At 37.5% G+C, this 16,530-nt stretch overlaps 1 protein-coding gene and 1 pseudogene across 1 annotated transcript in view; both read right to left on the bottom strand.

The window, feature by feature from the left end:
• LOC126272840 (4-aminobutyrate aminotransferase, mitochondrial) overlaps nucleotides 1–16,084 on the bottom strand; it is a 93,454-nt gene extending 77,370 nt beyond the window's left edge. Inside the window, exons 1-2 of the mRNA XM_049976047.1 lie at nucleotides 15,858–16,084; nucleotides 9,852–9,985 (exon numbers count right to left, since the gene is read on the bottom strand). Coding sequence (XP_049832004.1) covers nucleotides 9,852–9,985; nucleotides 15,858–15,936 — 213 coding nt within the window. The 5' untranslated portion in view covers nucleotides 15,937–16,084. The remainder of the gene's footprint in view (nucleotides 1–9,851; nucleotides 9,986–15,857) is intronic.
• LOC126290582 (5S ribosomal RNA) lies at nucleotides 11,566–11,683 on the bottom strand (annotated as a pseudogene).
• Nucleotides 16,085–16,530: the final 446 nt, after the last annotated feature.

The raw sequence follows: 16,530 nt of genomic DNA, 5'->3' as shown, positions 1-16,530 counted from the left end.
CATTTCATTTCTTGATTACATTTGTGGCAGTGGTCAGCAGTAATTGAGTCGTTTGGTTGTTTTAATCTGGTGTGTCACTGATGTTCCTTGCACCTAAAAACATGCCTCATTTGCGTGGAATGTGATACACACCCAACTTTAGGAAACCTAGAGCATCTTTAACATTACAAAGAATACTTTTTACCTTAGCTGTAGGAAGTAAAATACAGTGGATGATGGCTCTTCTTAATAAGTGTGGCTTGCCACATATCATTAAAGGTCTTAGGAACCAAGCACTCATGCCACCAAACCAATACAACTTTTCTAAGGTACACAAGAAAGAAAGTCCTCTAAGACCCATACTTAGTAATGCTGGCCGACTTGCATACCAGCTGGTAATTTCCCTCTTTATGAGAGTTCCACTTTCTGATTCCTTTGAACCAATCAGGAAAGTTAAATGATTTTCTTTTTTCTGACAATGTATTTCCTATCCAGAAGAAAATATTTTGAACAAACTGATGGCATGGCAGTGGGTAGTCTGCTATTGCCTGTTATAGTGACTCTACAAATGGAACACTTCGAAACAAAGGCACTACAATTCACCAAGTGGAAACCAATGTCATGCATTGTTGGCAAGGCTTAATGGAACATAAAAGCTTGAAAAGTTCCTAGAACATTTAAATCCTAAAGAGAAAGAGAGAAAGAAAAACAAGGCCAACTACCTTACCTTGACATGTTCATTGGCAGAAGAACAGACAGATCCCTATGTCACAGTGTACATAGGAACCCTACGTACAATGACCTCCATCTATATGGCTCGAGCCATGATCATCCATTACAAATACATTACTAAAGACCAGTCCATAAAGCTGAAGATAAGGAGAGCCTCACCAAAGAATTACAACATCAATGAAGAGTGTTCTGAAGGAATAGGTACTCAGGTCAGCAAATTGAATGAACAATGTAACCAAAATTAAGAACATCTAGGAAAGAGGTTGAGACAGAGCATGGACAAAAAGCAGAAAAATTGCTTACCTACCTTACACTGGCCCAATATCCCAAAAGATCAGTAGATTCCTACTGAAACACAGCAACCATTTTATGTTGTTCCCTTCAACTAGGATAAAAAGTATTTTTTGTAATGTTAAAGACGATATAGGTCTCCAAGGTCACGTGTGTATCGCATTTCATGCATATGTGGCATGTTTTATGTGAGTCAGATTACCAAAACAATTGAGGAATTCAAATCAAGTCAGCCATCACTGAGCACTGCAATCAGTATAACCAAAAAATGAAACGATACAATGATGCTGGTATCATGGCATAAATTTGAACAAGGTTTGGTAGCCAGTATTAATTTATTAAGATCTCACTGGCCATCACATCTACCAGAGCTGGATAATGCTGAAAGTATTTCCATTTTATGGAGTAGTAATTAGGCTCAGAAAAATAATAGAGCATTCAAGAGTTGTAGCGAGTGTCAGAAGTCAAACTCTGCTCTAAATAGCAGAGCGAGATCAATAATAATTCACAGTCCGGTTGGCATCCAAGCAGTGACTACACGTAACAGCAAAACACTCAGCAGCTGAAGAAGGCAGATGGCTGGTCGTCAGAATACTGTGGATAGAATGCAAATAACATAGCAGGATGCCTGGAAGTACACAATTTATCCTTTTAATTGTTTATTTTCCATTTGGACTTCTATAATCATTACAAAAGCCAATGAGCGAATGTGATTACAGATTCTTTTGCTGCAGCAGTCACTGATGCACTATTGTTACAATAGTAGTATGACTTCACCTAACACCATTACTGTATGAAAAGTGTGTTATTAATTTTGTAAAATGTAAATGTGAATAATGATGATAAATTTCCTTCAGAATGCTTACAAGGTGTGCATATATGTTAAGTACATATTCTTTCCAGAAAAAAGGAGAAATGAATGACTGAAGGAAGGGCAGTTGCCAATACCTACAATACTTCTTTTTCTAATTTTTAACAAGCTTCCCTCAATTTACTAAAAAGATGCTGTATTCATGGATAATCACATTCCATTGTCACTTTTGATTAGAAGTGACAAGTTTGGAGCAAACATACTTTATTTTCCTGATCATCTAACTGCAGGTTATTGTCTGTAAGCAAAGCTTTTGGTAAGTATCCAGCAATTAGGTGGTGTCATTTAGTTTAGCAGCATTCTATGTACAAATCAAAAGTACAGGTTATGTGCTTGCAATTAGATTTGTCCTCTCCCTCCCTTCCACTTTCATGATCATTCCTAAGGAGCACAACACAACATAGCACAAGCACTTGTTCCAAGAATGTGTAAACAAAAGAAAATTTTGCACTAGGGATAAGTCAAATGAGGAAGTGCAGTTGTTAAGATATTGACCCCATTCTGTCATGGTTTCTGAAATCATTTCAGACAAATTCCAGGATTGCAGGATTGTTCCTTCATCAGGGCCATGGATGACCACCTGCTCTATTTTTATTAAACAGAACTGTACATATTTATATGGCTGCATGTATGATTTACATTTTTTTTCCTTGTATCGTGCTGACAAATCTTTTAATTCTACATACAGAAACCTGTTGCTGCTGCTTAAATACGTGTACAAATTTTCAGACTAATTATGCAGGCAGTCCCTGAAGCTTGACAAACATTTGTCCTGTCCATCAGATATTAACAGGATGTGAAAAACATGCTTTCTTTAGTTATAATTGAGAAAGTGATCCTAGTTCAAAAGGTGTCCTAATGAAAAACTATCAATGGTGCTTATTATTCACATTTTTTGGAACAAGCAAGTCTGAAGCTACATGAAAGAAATGGCCTTATCTTTTAATGGCACCATCTTACTTTTAAGACAATATCTGTTGACAAAGAGCAGAAATTCTTAAAAACTGGCTCACATGATTAGTTATTGAATAGTTGTATCATTTATTTATTCATCCATCCATCCATCCATGGATCAGTCCACAGTAATATAGAAATTTTCATGGTAATATATATAAGTACGAGGATAGGATACGATAAGTGATCAGCCATGACCTTGAGCTTTTCCTATCCGCTTGTTAGACAAGTGGCCCAGCATTTACCTCTTATCAGCAAAATTTTAAAAGCCATTTTGCTTGTGCATATATCTTGGCATTATACACAAAAAAAAATGATTCATCTGTAACATCAACATATCTGTGGCCTTGAACAGCATTACAAAGCCACCATAAAAAAGTAATGGAAAATATTGGTGGTTATATAATGTAAAATATCCTGTTCTATGTTTTACCACAGCCAAAGTTAACCTTCATACCGTCATTAAATTTCCAGTCCTCATGCTCCCTGTGGATAATAATTAGGATGTGTATACAAATCCAGTATTACTATACAATCCAAATAGCCTTCTAATAACATTCATTCAATATGTAGTGCAACATTTCCTTTTTACTCAGGCAATTTAAGATGAAAAAGTGGAATCTGTTGTGGGACACAGTGGAATACTCCCACCACAGCCCCCATAATTTCATAAAGTTCCAAAGGTGGCAGTGCTATATGTAGCTTTCAAAATGGAAATTGCAATGGAAGTGCATTCCAAGCAGAGAGCTGTCATTGAGTTTCTTTTCATGGAAAACCAGAGTGTAGCAAATATTCATAGGCACTTGCAAAATGACTGTGGAGACTTGACAGTAAGTGAAAGCATGATGAGTTGTTGGGCAAAAAAAAAAGTAAGTTCATTACTTTGAACCAGAAACAAAATGACAACTCATCAAGTGGTGCCACACCACCTCTCTCTCAAGAAAAAGTCCAAAGCCACTCCATCGGCAGGTAGAGTCACAGCGATGCTCTTAAGGGACTCTGAAGGGGCTATTCTGCTCGATGTCCAACCTCAGGAAATCAAAGAAATGACTTCAGTATGTTTGTAAAATTTGAAATTTTCCTGGCGAATCAACTGTTCAAAAAGATTTTGGGCTTGCAGCCAGTTGTTGTAAACTTCACTGCACGATTTTTCAGCTGGACAACTGCCGGCCATCTTCAAGTGAGCCAAGCGAGGACTGATGAAGACGTTCTCCGCTCCGTCTTATATAGTGCGCCGATAGTACTGCAACCCATGTGTTACAGTCGTGGAGACAGAAGGACCACACTACCCAGCGACAGTGCCGTCACTGGTGGAACTGCAAGACTCAGCTACTGTCTGTGTTGTTGCTGGCTGCACCTACCGAAGTCTTCCGACATCTTCGTCTCTAGCAAATTTTGGAGATGATGGGATCCTTGTACAGAACATCAACATTACGCTCGCCTATTGCAACCTAGTAAGCCAGCAGTTGCGGAACATTGTATTTTTAACGGACATTCAATGGAGCACAACAAAACTTGGACTTCGACCAAAGCAACAACTTTTTGGGATTCCATTATCAAAGAATCCGTTGAAATACACACTGTGGGAAATCTAAACAGCCTTGACAATGGTTACTAATTCACATGGAATCCCATCACCTTCAAAATTTTCTTGAGACAAAGATGCCTGAAGACTTCGACAGCTGCGGCCAGCGACAATACCAACGGCAGCTGAGTCTTGCAGTTCCACCAGCGAGGGTGCTGTTGCTAGGCAGTGTGGTCCTTCTGTCTCCATGACTGCAACGCATGCGCGACAGTACTACCAGCGCACTGTAGAAGACAGAGCGGAGAATGCCTTTGTCAGTCCTCGCTCAGCTGAAGATGGCTGGCAGTTGTCCAGCCGAAATATCGTGCAATGAGGTTTATGACGACCAACTGCAAGCCTAAAATCTTTTTCCAGCACATTTGTCACCACAAAAATGCAAACAAATTTCTCCATCTCCATGAGAATGGAAGGCCCCACACAAGATGGTGCACTCTAGAGGAGTTCACAAAACTTCACTGTACTGTTCTTCCTCACTCACCCTACAGCCCAAATCTTGTACTTGCCAAATTCCATCCGTTTGGCCAAATGAATAATTCACCCTGTGGGTAGCAGTACATGGATGAGGAGCAGGTTGTAGATGCAGCAAGATGTTGTTGGCTTTGATGTCAATCAGGATAGTTGTACCAAGCAGGCTTACAGGATCTTGGAGTGATGTGGCATAAGTCCATCGTACTGAACAGAGATTACATTGAAAAATAGAGTTTTGTAGCCAAAAGAGTGGGGAATAATATGGTGTATTGCAATCCTGAATAAAAGCAACCTGTTTTCAGGAAAATTTGTTTCATTACTTATTGAGCTCCTGTCACAAAAGTGAGGACACTGCTGAAGTATGGACTTGAAGGTGTCCGAGTTCACTGTTAGAAATCACTTTTCAATTGAGTAAATTGGTGCAGTGCTTCAGCAACACTGATTTTTTTCAGAACTTATATCAAGATGAGACATTGTCACAACATGAGGTGGCTCATGCCATTTCTTGACACTTTCCACTTTCAACCAAACGGAGATATTTAAATGACACAAGAGCAAAGCTGTCAAAACACAACTGCAGCCAGGGATGACTGTTCATAGTAGGGAGAGATGATGCAATGGAGCTCTACCACAGAGCCTCGCAAAAGGCTACTTGGTACAGAACATCAAATATAACTATTTGCAATTTTTTGTGGTGAAGATGACATATATGCTCATACACTTCACACATGCAGTGTGTGTGGGCCATGGGTGGGCCAAGGCAGTTTGTCACTAAGCTTTGCTCACTGCTTCTCAGAAGTACCTGGAACAATGCCATATTTCATTTAGCATTGCGAGGCGGCCATTTTTCAGTCGGCACAACTGTCAGAGTTCAACAGAATTGTGCTATCACCACTGTTTAACCTTCACTATTTGTTCGTAGTATGAAAGATGTTCACAGGTCCAGTGGCTGTTACCACAAGAGGCAGTCTAGCGATCTATCGTCGCAATCCTTTAAAAGTGACTATTTGCTACAAAATGACATTACAGTGCCATGCAGAAAAAAATTAAACTTTTATATGACAATGAAAGAGCAAAATATTACAATGATTGACAAACTGGATTCATTTTTCTGTACAGCAAGAAGCATTTTGTGCTTAATTCGCAGGCATGGAGCACTTGAAGAAATTGGAGGTATGAAGAGTAAAATTCCTGAAGTCGCAACCATTATTCCATTCTCAGTTGCAACAGTTTTTAATGGAAATGAACAAAGATTATGGAAACTTCACATATCACTGAAACATGAGTTGACTAAGGCAAGGGACATGCCTGGAATATTTTTTGATTTAAATCTCGCTATTGTTGAATTTCTGAAGGAAAAAGGAGTGAAGGAACAAAAATCAGAACATGCAGAATGGACTGCAGACTTCAAATTTTAAGTAGACTTGATTGCACGTTGCCCACAGCAAGAGATTGCATTGTAATGTCTTTCTGATTTGATGGGGATGCATTTTAAAAAGAAAATCGCATTGTAGAAGGGAGACATTCTGACAAAGACAATCCAGTTCACTGCAAGAATTACAACAATAGTTTTACAAATGTTTTGAGGACACTGCCAATCTTAAATATATTTTCAAGCTATTATCACAATCGTTTACCATTTCAGTTGAAAGCACTTATGTCCAAGGTAATTCCAGTTTCAATTAAAAATTTTCTTAAGTTAAAACTGTCCAGGCTGTCTACATTGGTTTTCTCAGGTAGATTTTCCAAGTCTCCACAATGAGATTGCAAAAGTGCTACAATATTTCAATTTGTGTGAAAGACTGTTTTTCCAATTATGAAATAAATAAGTCACGACTACATGGCAACTTGAGCAAAAAACTCGAAACTGTCTATGTCTGTCCTTAAGCTGACCGTTTGTACCAGATAAAAATTATGTCTAAGTGCACCAAAAATAAATAATACTTAAAACTTGTTTTGTTTGTGATCTATGTTGTTGGGAAATGTGAAATATAAAACCAAATCTTAAGCAGTACAACTGTACTGCCATTCAATTACAGTGTATTTGCTGTTTTACCCTTTTCCCCCTTCTTGCGCTCAGACAGCATGGCATGGCAGTGGGTAAATGTGAAGCAATGCTGAGCACTTTGGCACTTGAGTCTAGGTGTGGCCTGCATGCTGAAATCTTGGCCACTCCTGACATCAGTCTTGTCTCAGTAACAACATGAGAATATATTAACATATGGGGGGGGGGGGGAGAAAAAGAAAGAGAGAGAGAGAGAGGGGGGGGGGGGGAAGATGGAAGGGCAGTAAGATGTAAAAAATATCTTACATTTGTCACTGAAACATCCCAATATCATGATGGCAAACTAATGACACGAGGATAAATCAGCAATTGCCATTATATGCTCATTCAAGTAAATTAGAACAGCCCTTTGACAACACTGATGTACAGGAATTGAATATTCACCTAGTGGGTTGGTGAAGATTCCCATGGAGCTTAATCAGCGAACCACAAGATACAATGTAAACATTGCTCCTCAGACTTTAATCCTACTGAACATGCCTACTAATCAAAATCCAGACATGTTGCAGTTAACCAGCAGTTCCATGACTATTTCAAAGTTGAGGATAGCTCTTCCTGAGGAGTAGTAAACTGCCCCAAAGGAACTCATCAACTGTCTTACAGAAATCCATAAATGTTGAGCAGTACGGGCCATTTGAACAGAACAACCACTATATCAAGAGAGATTAACAAACAGGACTTTGCCTGTTTCTGAGTTAATCCACAGGGGCAAAACCATGTTCTGTCTGCAATAATTCTTGTTGTGATGGTCCTAAATCTAAAGCAGCTCTCCACTCTAGACTATCCTCTGAAAGATTTTTCCATCTCTGCACAACATGTCTATTGGAAGCTACTTTCTGTATTATTCAGGCCTTGGTATACTTCTATAATTTTTACTCCATCCTCCCTCCATCTCTCACACTTCCTCCCATTACGAAATTGACTATACCAGATGTCTCAAGATGTGTCCTAGCAACAAGTTCTTTCTTCTAATCAAGTTGTGCCATAAATTTCTTTTTTCCCCCAATTCAGTTCTGTTTTTCCTCATCTGTTCTCTGACGTACCCGACCAATCTTCAGTATCTTTCTGCAGCACCACATTTCAAAACCTATTCTTTCCTTGTCTGAACCACGTCCTGTCCACATCTCACTTCCATGTAAAGCTCCATTTCAGACAAATAATGTTGGAAAAGGCTTCCTAACACTCAAATTTACATTTGATAATAATTTAATCCTCCTTTTCAGACATGCTTTACTTGGTTATGCCAGTCTTCATTTTATACCTTCTCTTCTTTGGTCATCATCAGTTATTGAGCTGCCCAAATAGCAAAAAGTGTCCACTACTTTTAGCGAGTTATTTCCTAATTCCCTCAGTATCACCTCATTTAATTTGGCTACATTCTGTTGCCCTTGTTTTGTTTTTGTTGATATCCACTTTCAAAGCTCTTTGCAACACACATTTATTCCATTCAACTGCTCTGCTCAGTGTTCTTCCAATGTCATCATCAGCAAACCTCAAAGTTCTTATTTCTTCTCACTGAACTTTAATTCCCTTTTGAAACTTTTCCTTGGTTTCCTTCACAGCTTGCTGAATGTACCTAGTGAACAACATCAGAGATAGGTTACAACCATATCTGATGCCTTCTCAACTGTGGCTTTCCTTTTGTATCCTGTAAAACTTATAACTGAAATCTGGTTTTTAATAATCTTTTGCTTCCTGTATTTTATTTCCGCCACCTTCAAAATTTTAAAAAATGTAGTCCAGTCAATGTTATCAAAAACTTTCTCTAAATCTGCAAATTTTTATAAATGCAGGTTGCCTTTCTCAACTTACCTTCCAAAACAAGTTACAGGGTCAGTATTACCTTTTGTGTTTCTACACTGCACCAGAAGCCAAACTGACTTCCTTTGAGTTGATTTCCAATTTCAGTAAATAATTTGCGTCAGTAGTTTGCAATGTAACTTAGTGAAATGATTGTTCCGCAGTATTCACACCTGTCAGCATCTGCTTTCTTTTGAACTGGAATTATCTGATTCTTCCTGGAGTCTGAGGGTCATTTTGCCCATCTCGTACGTCCTGCACACAATATAGAATAATTTAGTCATGGCTGGTTCTAAGGATCTCTATAATTCTGAGGGGAAATGATATGGTCCAGGAGCATGGCTTGCACTTAGAAAATTTTTTCCACAGTATTGCATCCACTATGTCATCTTCACTGACTTCCTATTCTCTGTCTTCAAGTATGTTTCCCTTACATAGACCCTCCTTCCACCTCCTGGCCCTCCCTTCTTTGCTTAGTAGAAGTTTGTCATCTGCACTTGTTGTATTCATTGAGCTGCTTACTTTTTCTCCAAAACCTCTAATTTTCCAATCTTTCCCTAGATCATCGTGTTTCTAAAGCCTTGCAGATATCTTCTAACCATCTCCGCTTTGACATTTTTCACTTTCCGTCAATCTCGTTTGTTTTTTAGATGTGTGTACTTCTTTTTGCTAGCTTCATTTGCTGCATTTCTCATTTTGTCAGTTAAATTCAGTATTTCCTGAGTTACCTAGGGATTTCTACTACACCTTGGCTCTTTAATTATGCAAATGTACAGAGGAGAATTACAAGGCAGTTCTATACTGACTGTTCTAACATATTGTATTCTGTATAGAGACAGTTTTAGAGTATGATATTTGGGGGAATTAAAAGACTATATGTCAATAGTATGGTACATTTCATCTAATATTTGTTTTGACCACTGTAACAGAGATAAAACACAAAGGCGCACACACACACACACACACACACACACACACACACACACACACACACACACACACACTACTTACACAAGTTACAGCATATTCTTAGTGTAAAGATTTAATTATAAATTACGCCAAATATTTTAGAGGAAAGGTTTGAAATCGTGTAACTGTAAAAATACCTGTATAGCACTTAGTTCATCTAGTAGCTGCTTTGACTTTGGACCTGGAATGGATGTTTTCACACTTGGTCCATCAGGTTCTCCAACAACCAGGCTTGAAACATTCCTTATATAAATGTTTTGGCAAATGGAACCTATGAAAATATACATCACGTGACACACACTTTCAGGGTACTAACAACATTATACAATGATACTGTTATGCATTTCTCAGCTGGCTCTTCTTTTTTCTGTAATCCACACATATTATAAAAAAGTATGTATGTATTATATACATATGTATGCGTTTTCCACACGTTCTCTCAAAGCACTGGAGCGATTTCAACCAAACCTGCTACACATACCCCTACTGTCAAGCAACAATTGCTTCCAGGGTAAGTACTACCTACCTACCCACCACATTAAGTCAAATACCAAGATGTGTGAAAAAATTAAGCATTATGCATGAATTTTTAATACTTATATTTTTTACTATTAAGAAACTGCTACAGCTCACTCAAAAAGGAAATCCTCACCACCTGGCAGCACTTTTGACAGCTTTCAGCTGTGAACTGCAAATCGCTGCAGACAAGAACAAAAGAGAAAATGTGTTGGTACAGAGACATTCACAAAATTGCATTGTAGATATGTGAAGCAGCTGCAGCCATTGTACAAAAATTCTCATGGATCATCTTACAGCAAGTCTACAGCACAATTACATATAATATATATAAGATTTTGTTTCTAATTGAAAATTGACAAAATTAATACCCAGGCAATGTCGGGTTTGTCACCTAGTAACATGGTAAGAGTGTTGTTAATAGTTATCATGTTTAAAGTTCTCTTCAGTTCCTAGTTTTTGCAAATTGTGTATACTCAGATTGCATTAATTTGTTTGAAGGCTTTTATTCTAGTGCATTATAGATTGCTGAGCAAGAAGAGCTTACTTGTGGTGAACATAGTAAGTAATTCTCTGTTGTTCTTCCACTTTAAGAAATCAGAAGTATAAAATATAAGTTGCAATCACAGCAATATCACGGTGATAATTTCATGACAATTTGCACCAAAACTTACAATTTAAAACTTTATTCATGAGCAATGGAAATAAAATCAATCTCATACAGGACACTTACAGTGCTAAAAAGGACAAAAGTAGTTGTTCTCCCACCTAGCAAAACATCTAACAGCCTGTTGGAATTTCAGTTCTGCACTGATGTATCTTCTATTTTGTCTGACAAAATATCTTCTTTCTCCTCAGTTGTAATGGAGCATTTTGTAACTTTTCATTGGACATACTTTATGACAATTCCATCATTTGTTTCTATACTCTACAATTTTTTCCCAAAGCACTAAATGTTCACGTTTCCTTTATCCCACATTTCTTATTCTCTTTCCTTTTGCGACGTCTGGAACCATAAAGCATGCTAATGATCAAACCATGTTGTTCCATGAAAATGCCATAAGGAAAGATTTCAGTACAAGTAAAATATTTCACGCAGTTAAGAAGTTTAAAACAAACTCTTCCCGAACAGATCATGAAGGCCCAACGGTATCGACAGTAACAACTGGCTGCCATGTCATCCTCAGCCCATAGGCATCACTGGATGTGGATATGGAGGGGCATGTGGTCGGCACACAGCTCTCCCAGCTGTATGTCAGTTTCCGAGACCGGGGCCATTACTTCTCAATCAAGTAGCTCCTCAGTTTGCATCACAAGGGCTGAGTGCACCCCACGTGCCAACAGTGCTTGGTAGGCCGGATGGTCACCCATCCAAGTACTAGCCCAGCACGACAGCACTTAACTTCGGTGATCTGATGGGAACCGGTGTTACCACTGTGGCAAGGCGGTTGGCAGTTAATAAGTTTGTTGATGGAAAATTGAAGCTGTGAAGAGGAAGTAAGAAGTACATCTATGCACGAAATGAGCTTTTGTAAAGGTGAAATGTTTGTCATCAGCAAACATAATTCTGAAAGAACTAAGAAAAAGATTTGCCAAGTGTTTTTTTCTGAAATTATGTGTCAGTGAATCAGGGGCAGTCCAATAGAAACAGGAAAAATGCTTGGATAGTTTGAAATGTGATTTTGGAGAAAAATGCCAAATGTGAAATGGACCAAGAGGATTTTGAATTAAGTACTTCCAAGAAAAGGAGAGGAAAGAAAACCAATGGAAATTAGAAACAGAATATCTTAGCTGAAATATGTACTGCAAAGAAATTGCCTGCAACAATCATAAAATGAAAGACTGCTGGGAAGAGACGAAAAGAAGGAAGAGAATTTGTTGTTAAACATGGACAAAGTTACCAGCAGGTTAAGGGAGAGGCATAGGACAGGAAAGTGGAGTGCATGCAGATGATACTTGTTGTAAGGAAGGAACAAAGAGGAGGTGGTTTTCAACCACTGGATATTACACTGTGTAGTATAGTAGCATAAGTCATGACATTTATTGTGTCAATAGAAAATTGTTAGGTTTAATTCCACCAAGTTCACATTGTAAGTGATGGTCAAAAAGGACTGTGCAAATATAACCTTGAGACAAAGTGCTAGTCTTGTAACTAGATCTCCTCCAATTATGATCAGTCAACAAAAGTGATACGAGCAAGGAAGGGGAACAAAACATTGGTGTACACTTTCTTCCTACAAGGAAAAATCAAAATAAACATATTGAAAGATAAGATGGTATTAACAACATAGTATACTGGAAAATTTTTCTTATGTTTTTCAAGACTCAAGGAGAAGTGTTCAAAGAAGTCCTGCAAGTACATAGTTCTATTGACATCACATATCCTCACAGAGCCTCCCACTTAGATACGTAAATATATATAGTTCAATTGTAGCTCTTTTTAATTAAAACAGAAATCAGCTGAAAATGTATGCTATGAAGTAATGCCAATTTTTCTGGATGACAATGACTTCATCACAACGTAAAATTGTACCTCTAACTGGTGCTAAATAGATCCATATGTTCCTTTCACACTAGAAAATATTCCCAACAAATTTCATGAAATAGTTGGTGCATTTGCACTGTCATGTAAAAACCTTCAGCACTTTAAATAGTGGCCATTATACGGTTCATGAATTAATGCAACACAAGGTCTGGTTGGCACACTTTTGGAATAAAAATATTCTTTCTACTTGCACCCAATAAATTGTGCAACACATGGTCAATGAATGATAATTTGGAAGAAAAATCAGCTTTGGTATAACTGACCCACAACCTAGTCTTACTGACTGTTATCCAGGCATGGCTCATTGTCTGTAGTTATTCTTAGTTTCCGGAGTGATCATGAATACACGTTGTCTTCTTGAAAGGTTCTCAACCATCCACAAATCTAATGTCTTATTGTTAAGTATTGGAAGGGGTCAGAATGTTAACGTTAACAGAATTACTTGCACTTGTTAAAGATTGAGTGTATTGCGTTTATTGTCAGTCAACTAAGTCCAACCCATTATCTACTTTCTTACTCAGTTCCTGACCCAAATTTGCAACAGTTGTGCTGGTATCGTTGCCTGCAATAATTTTGGAGTGATTTGATTCACTCCATAGGAAGTGTATTAGAGGCCAAATAGGATCATGTATGAAAACTCAAGGAATGCTATATCATTTTCTATTATGTAACAAGGCAAATCATCATATTGTGCTTTGTGACACAAATCAAACTGAGCGACAACAGATACTCAATGAGCACAATTATGTTTATCAAAATCTTCCATTGTTTTATGCAACGACTTAACTGGCTCACAGATGAGGTCTCCCTGATACCAAATCATGGGGCTGTCAGTAAGCTATTTAATACTGTTTTCTCAGCTAAAAAAATCCACAATATATACATCGCTATTTTGATCTTTAATTGTCAACTTCATATAGTTTACTTTTCTTATAAAGTTATATCATTACTGATTATTAAAGTCTTTCTGGCAAAAGAAGATACCGAAAGAACATGTTACATGAGTAACTAGGTACACTGCAAATGTGTGTCACATCAACATTCTTTATCATGTTGCCACACTTCACACTTTTTCTTGGTAGTCTGTTGAATATAGAGTTGTTGTATCTGCCACTAGAGCATGTTGCGAAAAAGCCCACAATATTTCATTCAGACAACTGTGTAACATCTTCAGGATGTTGCTGCTGACTGTTGTTAAGTGGCAATTGCTGGTTCTTCACTAAAGCAACATTCTTAGTGAGCCCATGCTGGAAGGGGCTTATACAGCAGATCCTACTTCCCAGCAGTCACCACCAGCAAGCACCTAATGTTGCCCTGATGAAATACTGTGGGATTTACACAACATGCTTCAGATGCAAATGTAAGAACCATTTTGATTGCATCCATATTGAGCAACTGTTCATATGAGCCTTAACACCAATGACTTAATTATTACTTGCTGTGAATTTCTTAATCTTTGCTTTTCCTTTCCCATGATGAAATTATTGATAATTTGCTAACTAGATATCCAAATATATTTCTCTATGTGTCTGATTTGTTCCAAATGTTATGAATACCTCATAAGTCCCAGAATCATACTAATGCATTGGTTCATGTGTGTATAACAACTGATACTTTAACTGAGTTAGAATTTTTAAAGCTTTTCAATTTCCTGTCATTAATGTGGGCAGCTTCGAAAGTCAAAGTCATACTACTCGCCTCTACTCTGAACCATAGTCTGTAACACTAAGTCTATACGGAAATTATTTTTGTAACACTTGGTTGTCTACACCACAGATCAGCTCCATATGTGTAAAAATATTAAATAATTTCAACAAATAATTTCTTAGCATGTAAATAAATGCTGCAAGAGGTTCTATTACTGACTTTCAAAAACATTCATAACGCTAATTTCTGGAGTATACAATAGTAAAATACAGATGTCTGCACAATTTCCCCTGAAAAATAGTTCATTAAATGATATTAATGACAGTATGAAAAACACAAAATTATTTTTATATCAGACCCAGAGAATAAGAACATTTGTAAGTACAAAGCTAGATGGACTCTTTGCTATTATTCTATGAAAGTGTGTATTCCATTTAAACTCATCAATTACTGAACACCAACAAGCATTAGAATTTCAGTTTTAGAGATTATTAATTTCACAGATATCCAGGTCAGTGACATTTTCACAATTGCAGACCGTAACCAAAAATCAAGAATTAAGGGTATGATAAAAAAAATTCTTTAAATGAGAAAATATTATAGCATATGTTTCAACACAAGTCAGGGTGGGAACAAGAAAACCGACTAAAGAAATAGGATAGTAAGCCAACAATATTATCTACTGAACACTGTTGTAGCAAAAATCAAAATCGGTTACATACAGATGATGTAAAGGATTAATATGACAATGATAATGATTGCAGGAAAAAAAAGACTACTGTAACTTTAATTTTGATAGCCATATGGGAAGTACAGAATGTGGTCTTCTTTCAAAATCATTTGTGTAGCCAACTAAAGCGTACAGAATACTGCAACTTTTCATACAGTCAGTACATCACAGCGAAGCCGGAAAAATCTGCAAAGTAATTACTGTTTATGATTCGATGTAAATTGATATCATTTACGATATTTTCCAACATACATGAAACTACAATAGCCGAACTTTTTGGTGGCACAGTCACAAATCTTTGCAGCTACTACACAATAAAATAAACAACACAGGAATTCAACAGTAGAGGTAATATATTTGTTCCGAATGTTATAAAATTCGCTAGAAAAATTGTGTGTGCTGCGGCAAACAGGTTTTCTGTGTGTGTGCGACTTAAAGAGTTACAGTATTTGCAACGATAACTTGCATTAACACATTGAAATATCAAAATGCTGAACGACTAACGGCGGAACTAATGTTTAGTCGATGTACATCTTAAAACAGTTCAAAAGATCTGTATGCATAAAGCGTTAACAAATTATAGGATGCTTTTCATCTCCCAGTCTTCGGACGACTTGAAAATGCAGTCTCACTGTATTTTTTTCTCAAAAGACTCATATTGTCATTTAGGAAAGATCTTTAAGAGAACAAATGTCTAGTCTTTACCTGATTTCCACCCTTGCTTAAGACACAATCTACCAAAATTAATTGCGGGCGTTACGCCTCCGCCGCATAGCTGTGCCATCTTCCCTAAACCTTCAGGTGAGCGTCGCACACTGAATACGCAAACGCCGAAGCAGACTGATTTTATTCGGGCGTGCGTACTGATACGGTGCTCGGCGGATACTGGCGCTGTGTTTGAGCGACCCGCGTAACGTGACGCTACTGAAGGGGAACATAATTCAATTGCCATAAATTACTGTGTTTATGAATTTGACCTCGGTTTAACTTACGGCGCTTGATTGTGTGCTGCTCGACTTTAAGTCGACGTAGCAGCATTACTTGATATATTTATCTTGAAGTAAAAGTTCTCAAGCCTGCATCGGAATTAAGGTCTTTCATTGGTCACATAAGGGTTGAATTTACAACTGTGCTTCTACATGTACATTAGCTAGTAAAATGCGCTATTTTAATGTAGTAGAAGAATTTTAATTCTGAAATAGAGAGAAATAAATTGCAGCTTGCAAGGTAGTAATGTTGTGGAGTATAGACCTATTGCATCAAATAGGAGGACATCGTAAGTTTGCGCACGATGTACAACGCGTGGATATCAGTGTAGTAAAAGGTAAGTTTTTCGGAAAATAATGAAAGAATTGATTTTTTAAAAAATGAAAAGCTC

The sequence above is a fragment of the Schistocerca gregaria genome, chromosome 1, assembly GCF_023897955.1.
Source record: "Schistocerca gregaria isolate iqSchGreg1 chromosome 1, iqSchGreg1.2, whole genome shotgun sequence".
Classification (NCBI taxonomy): domain Eukaryota; kingdom Metazoa; phylum Arthropoda; class Insecta; order Orthoptera; family Acrididae; genus Schistocerca; species Schistocerca gregaria.
This window is presented reverse-complemented; position numbering and strand designations above follow the sequence as displayed.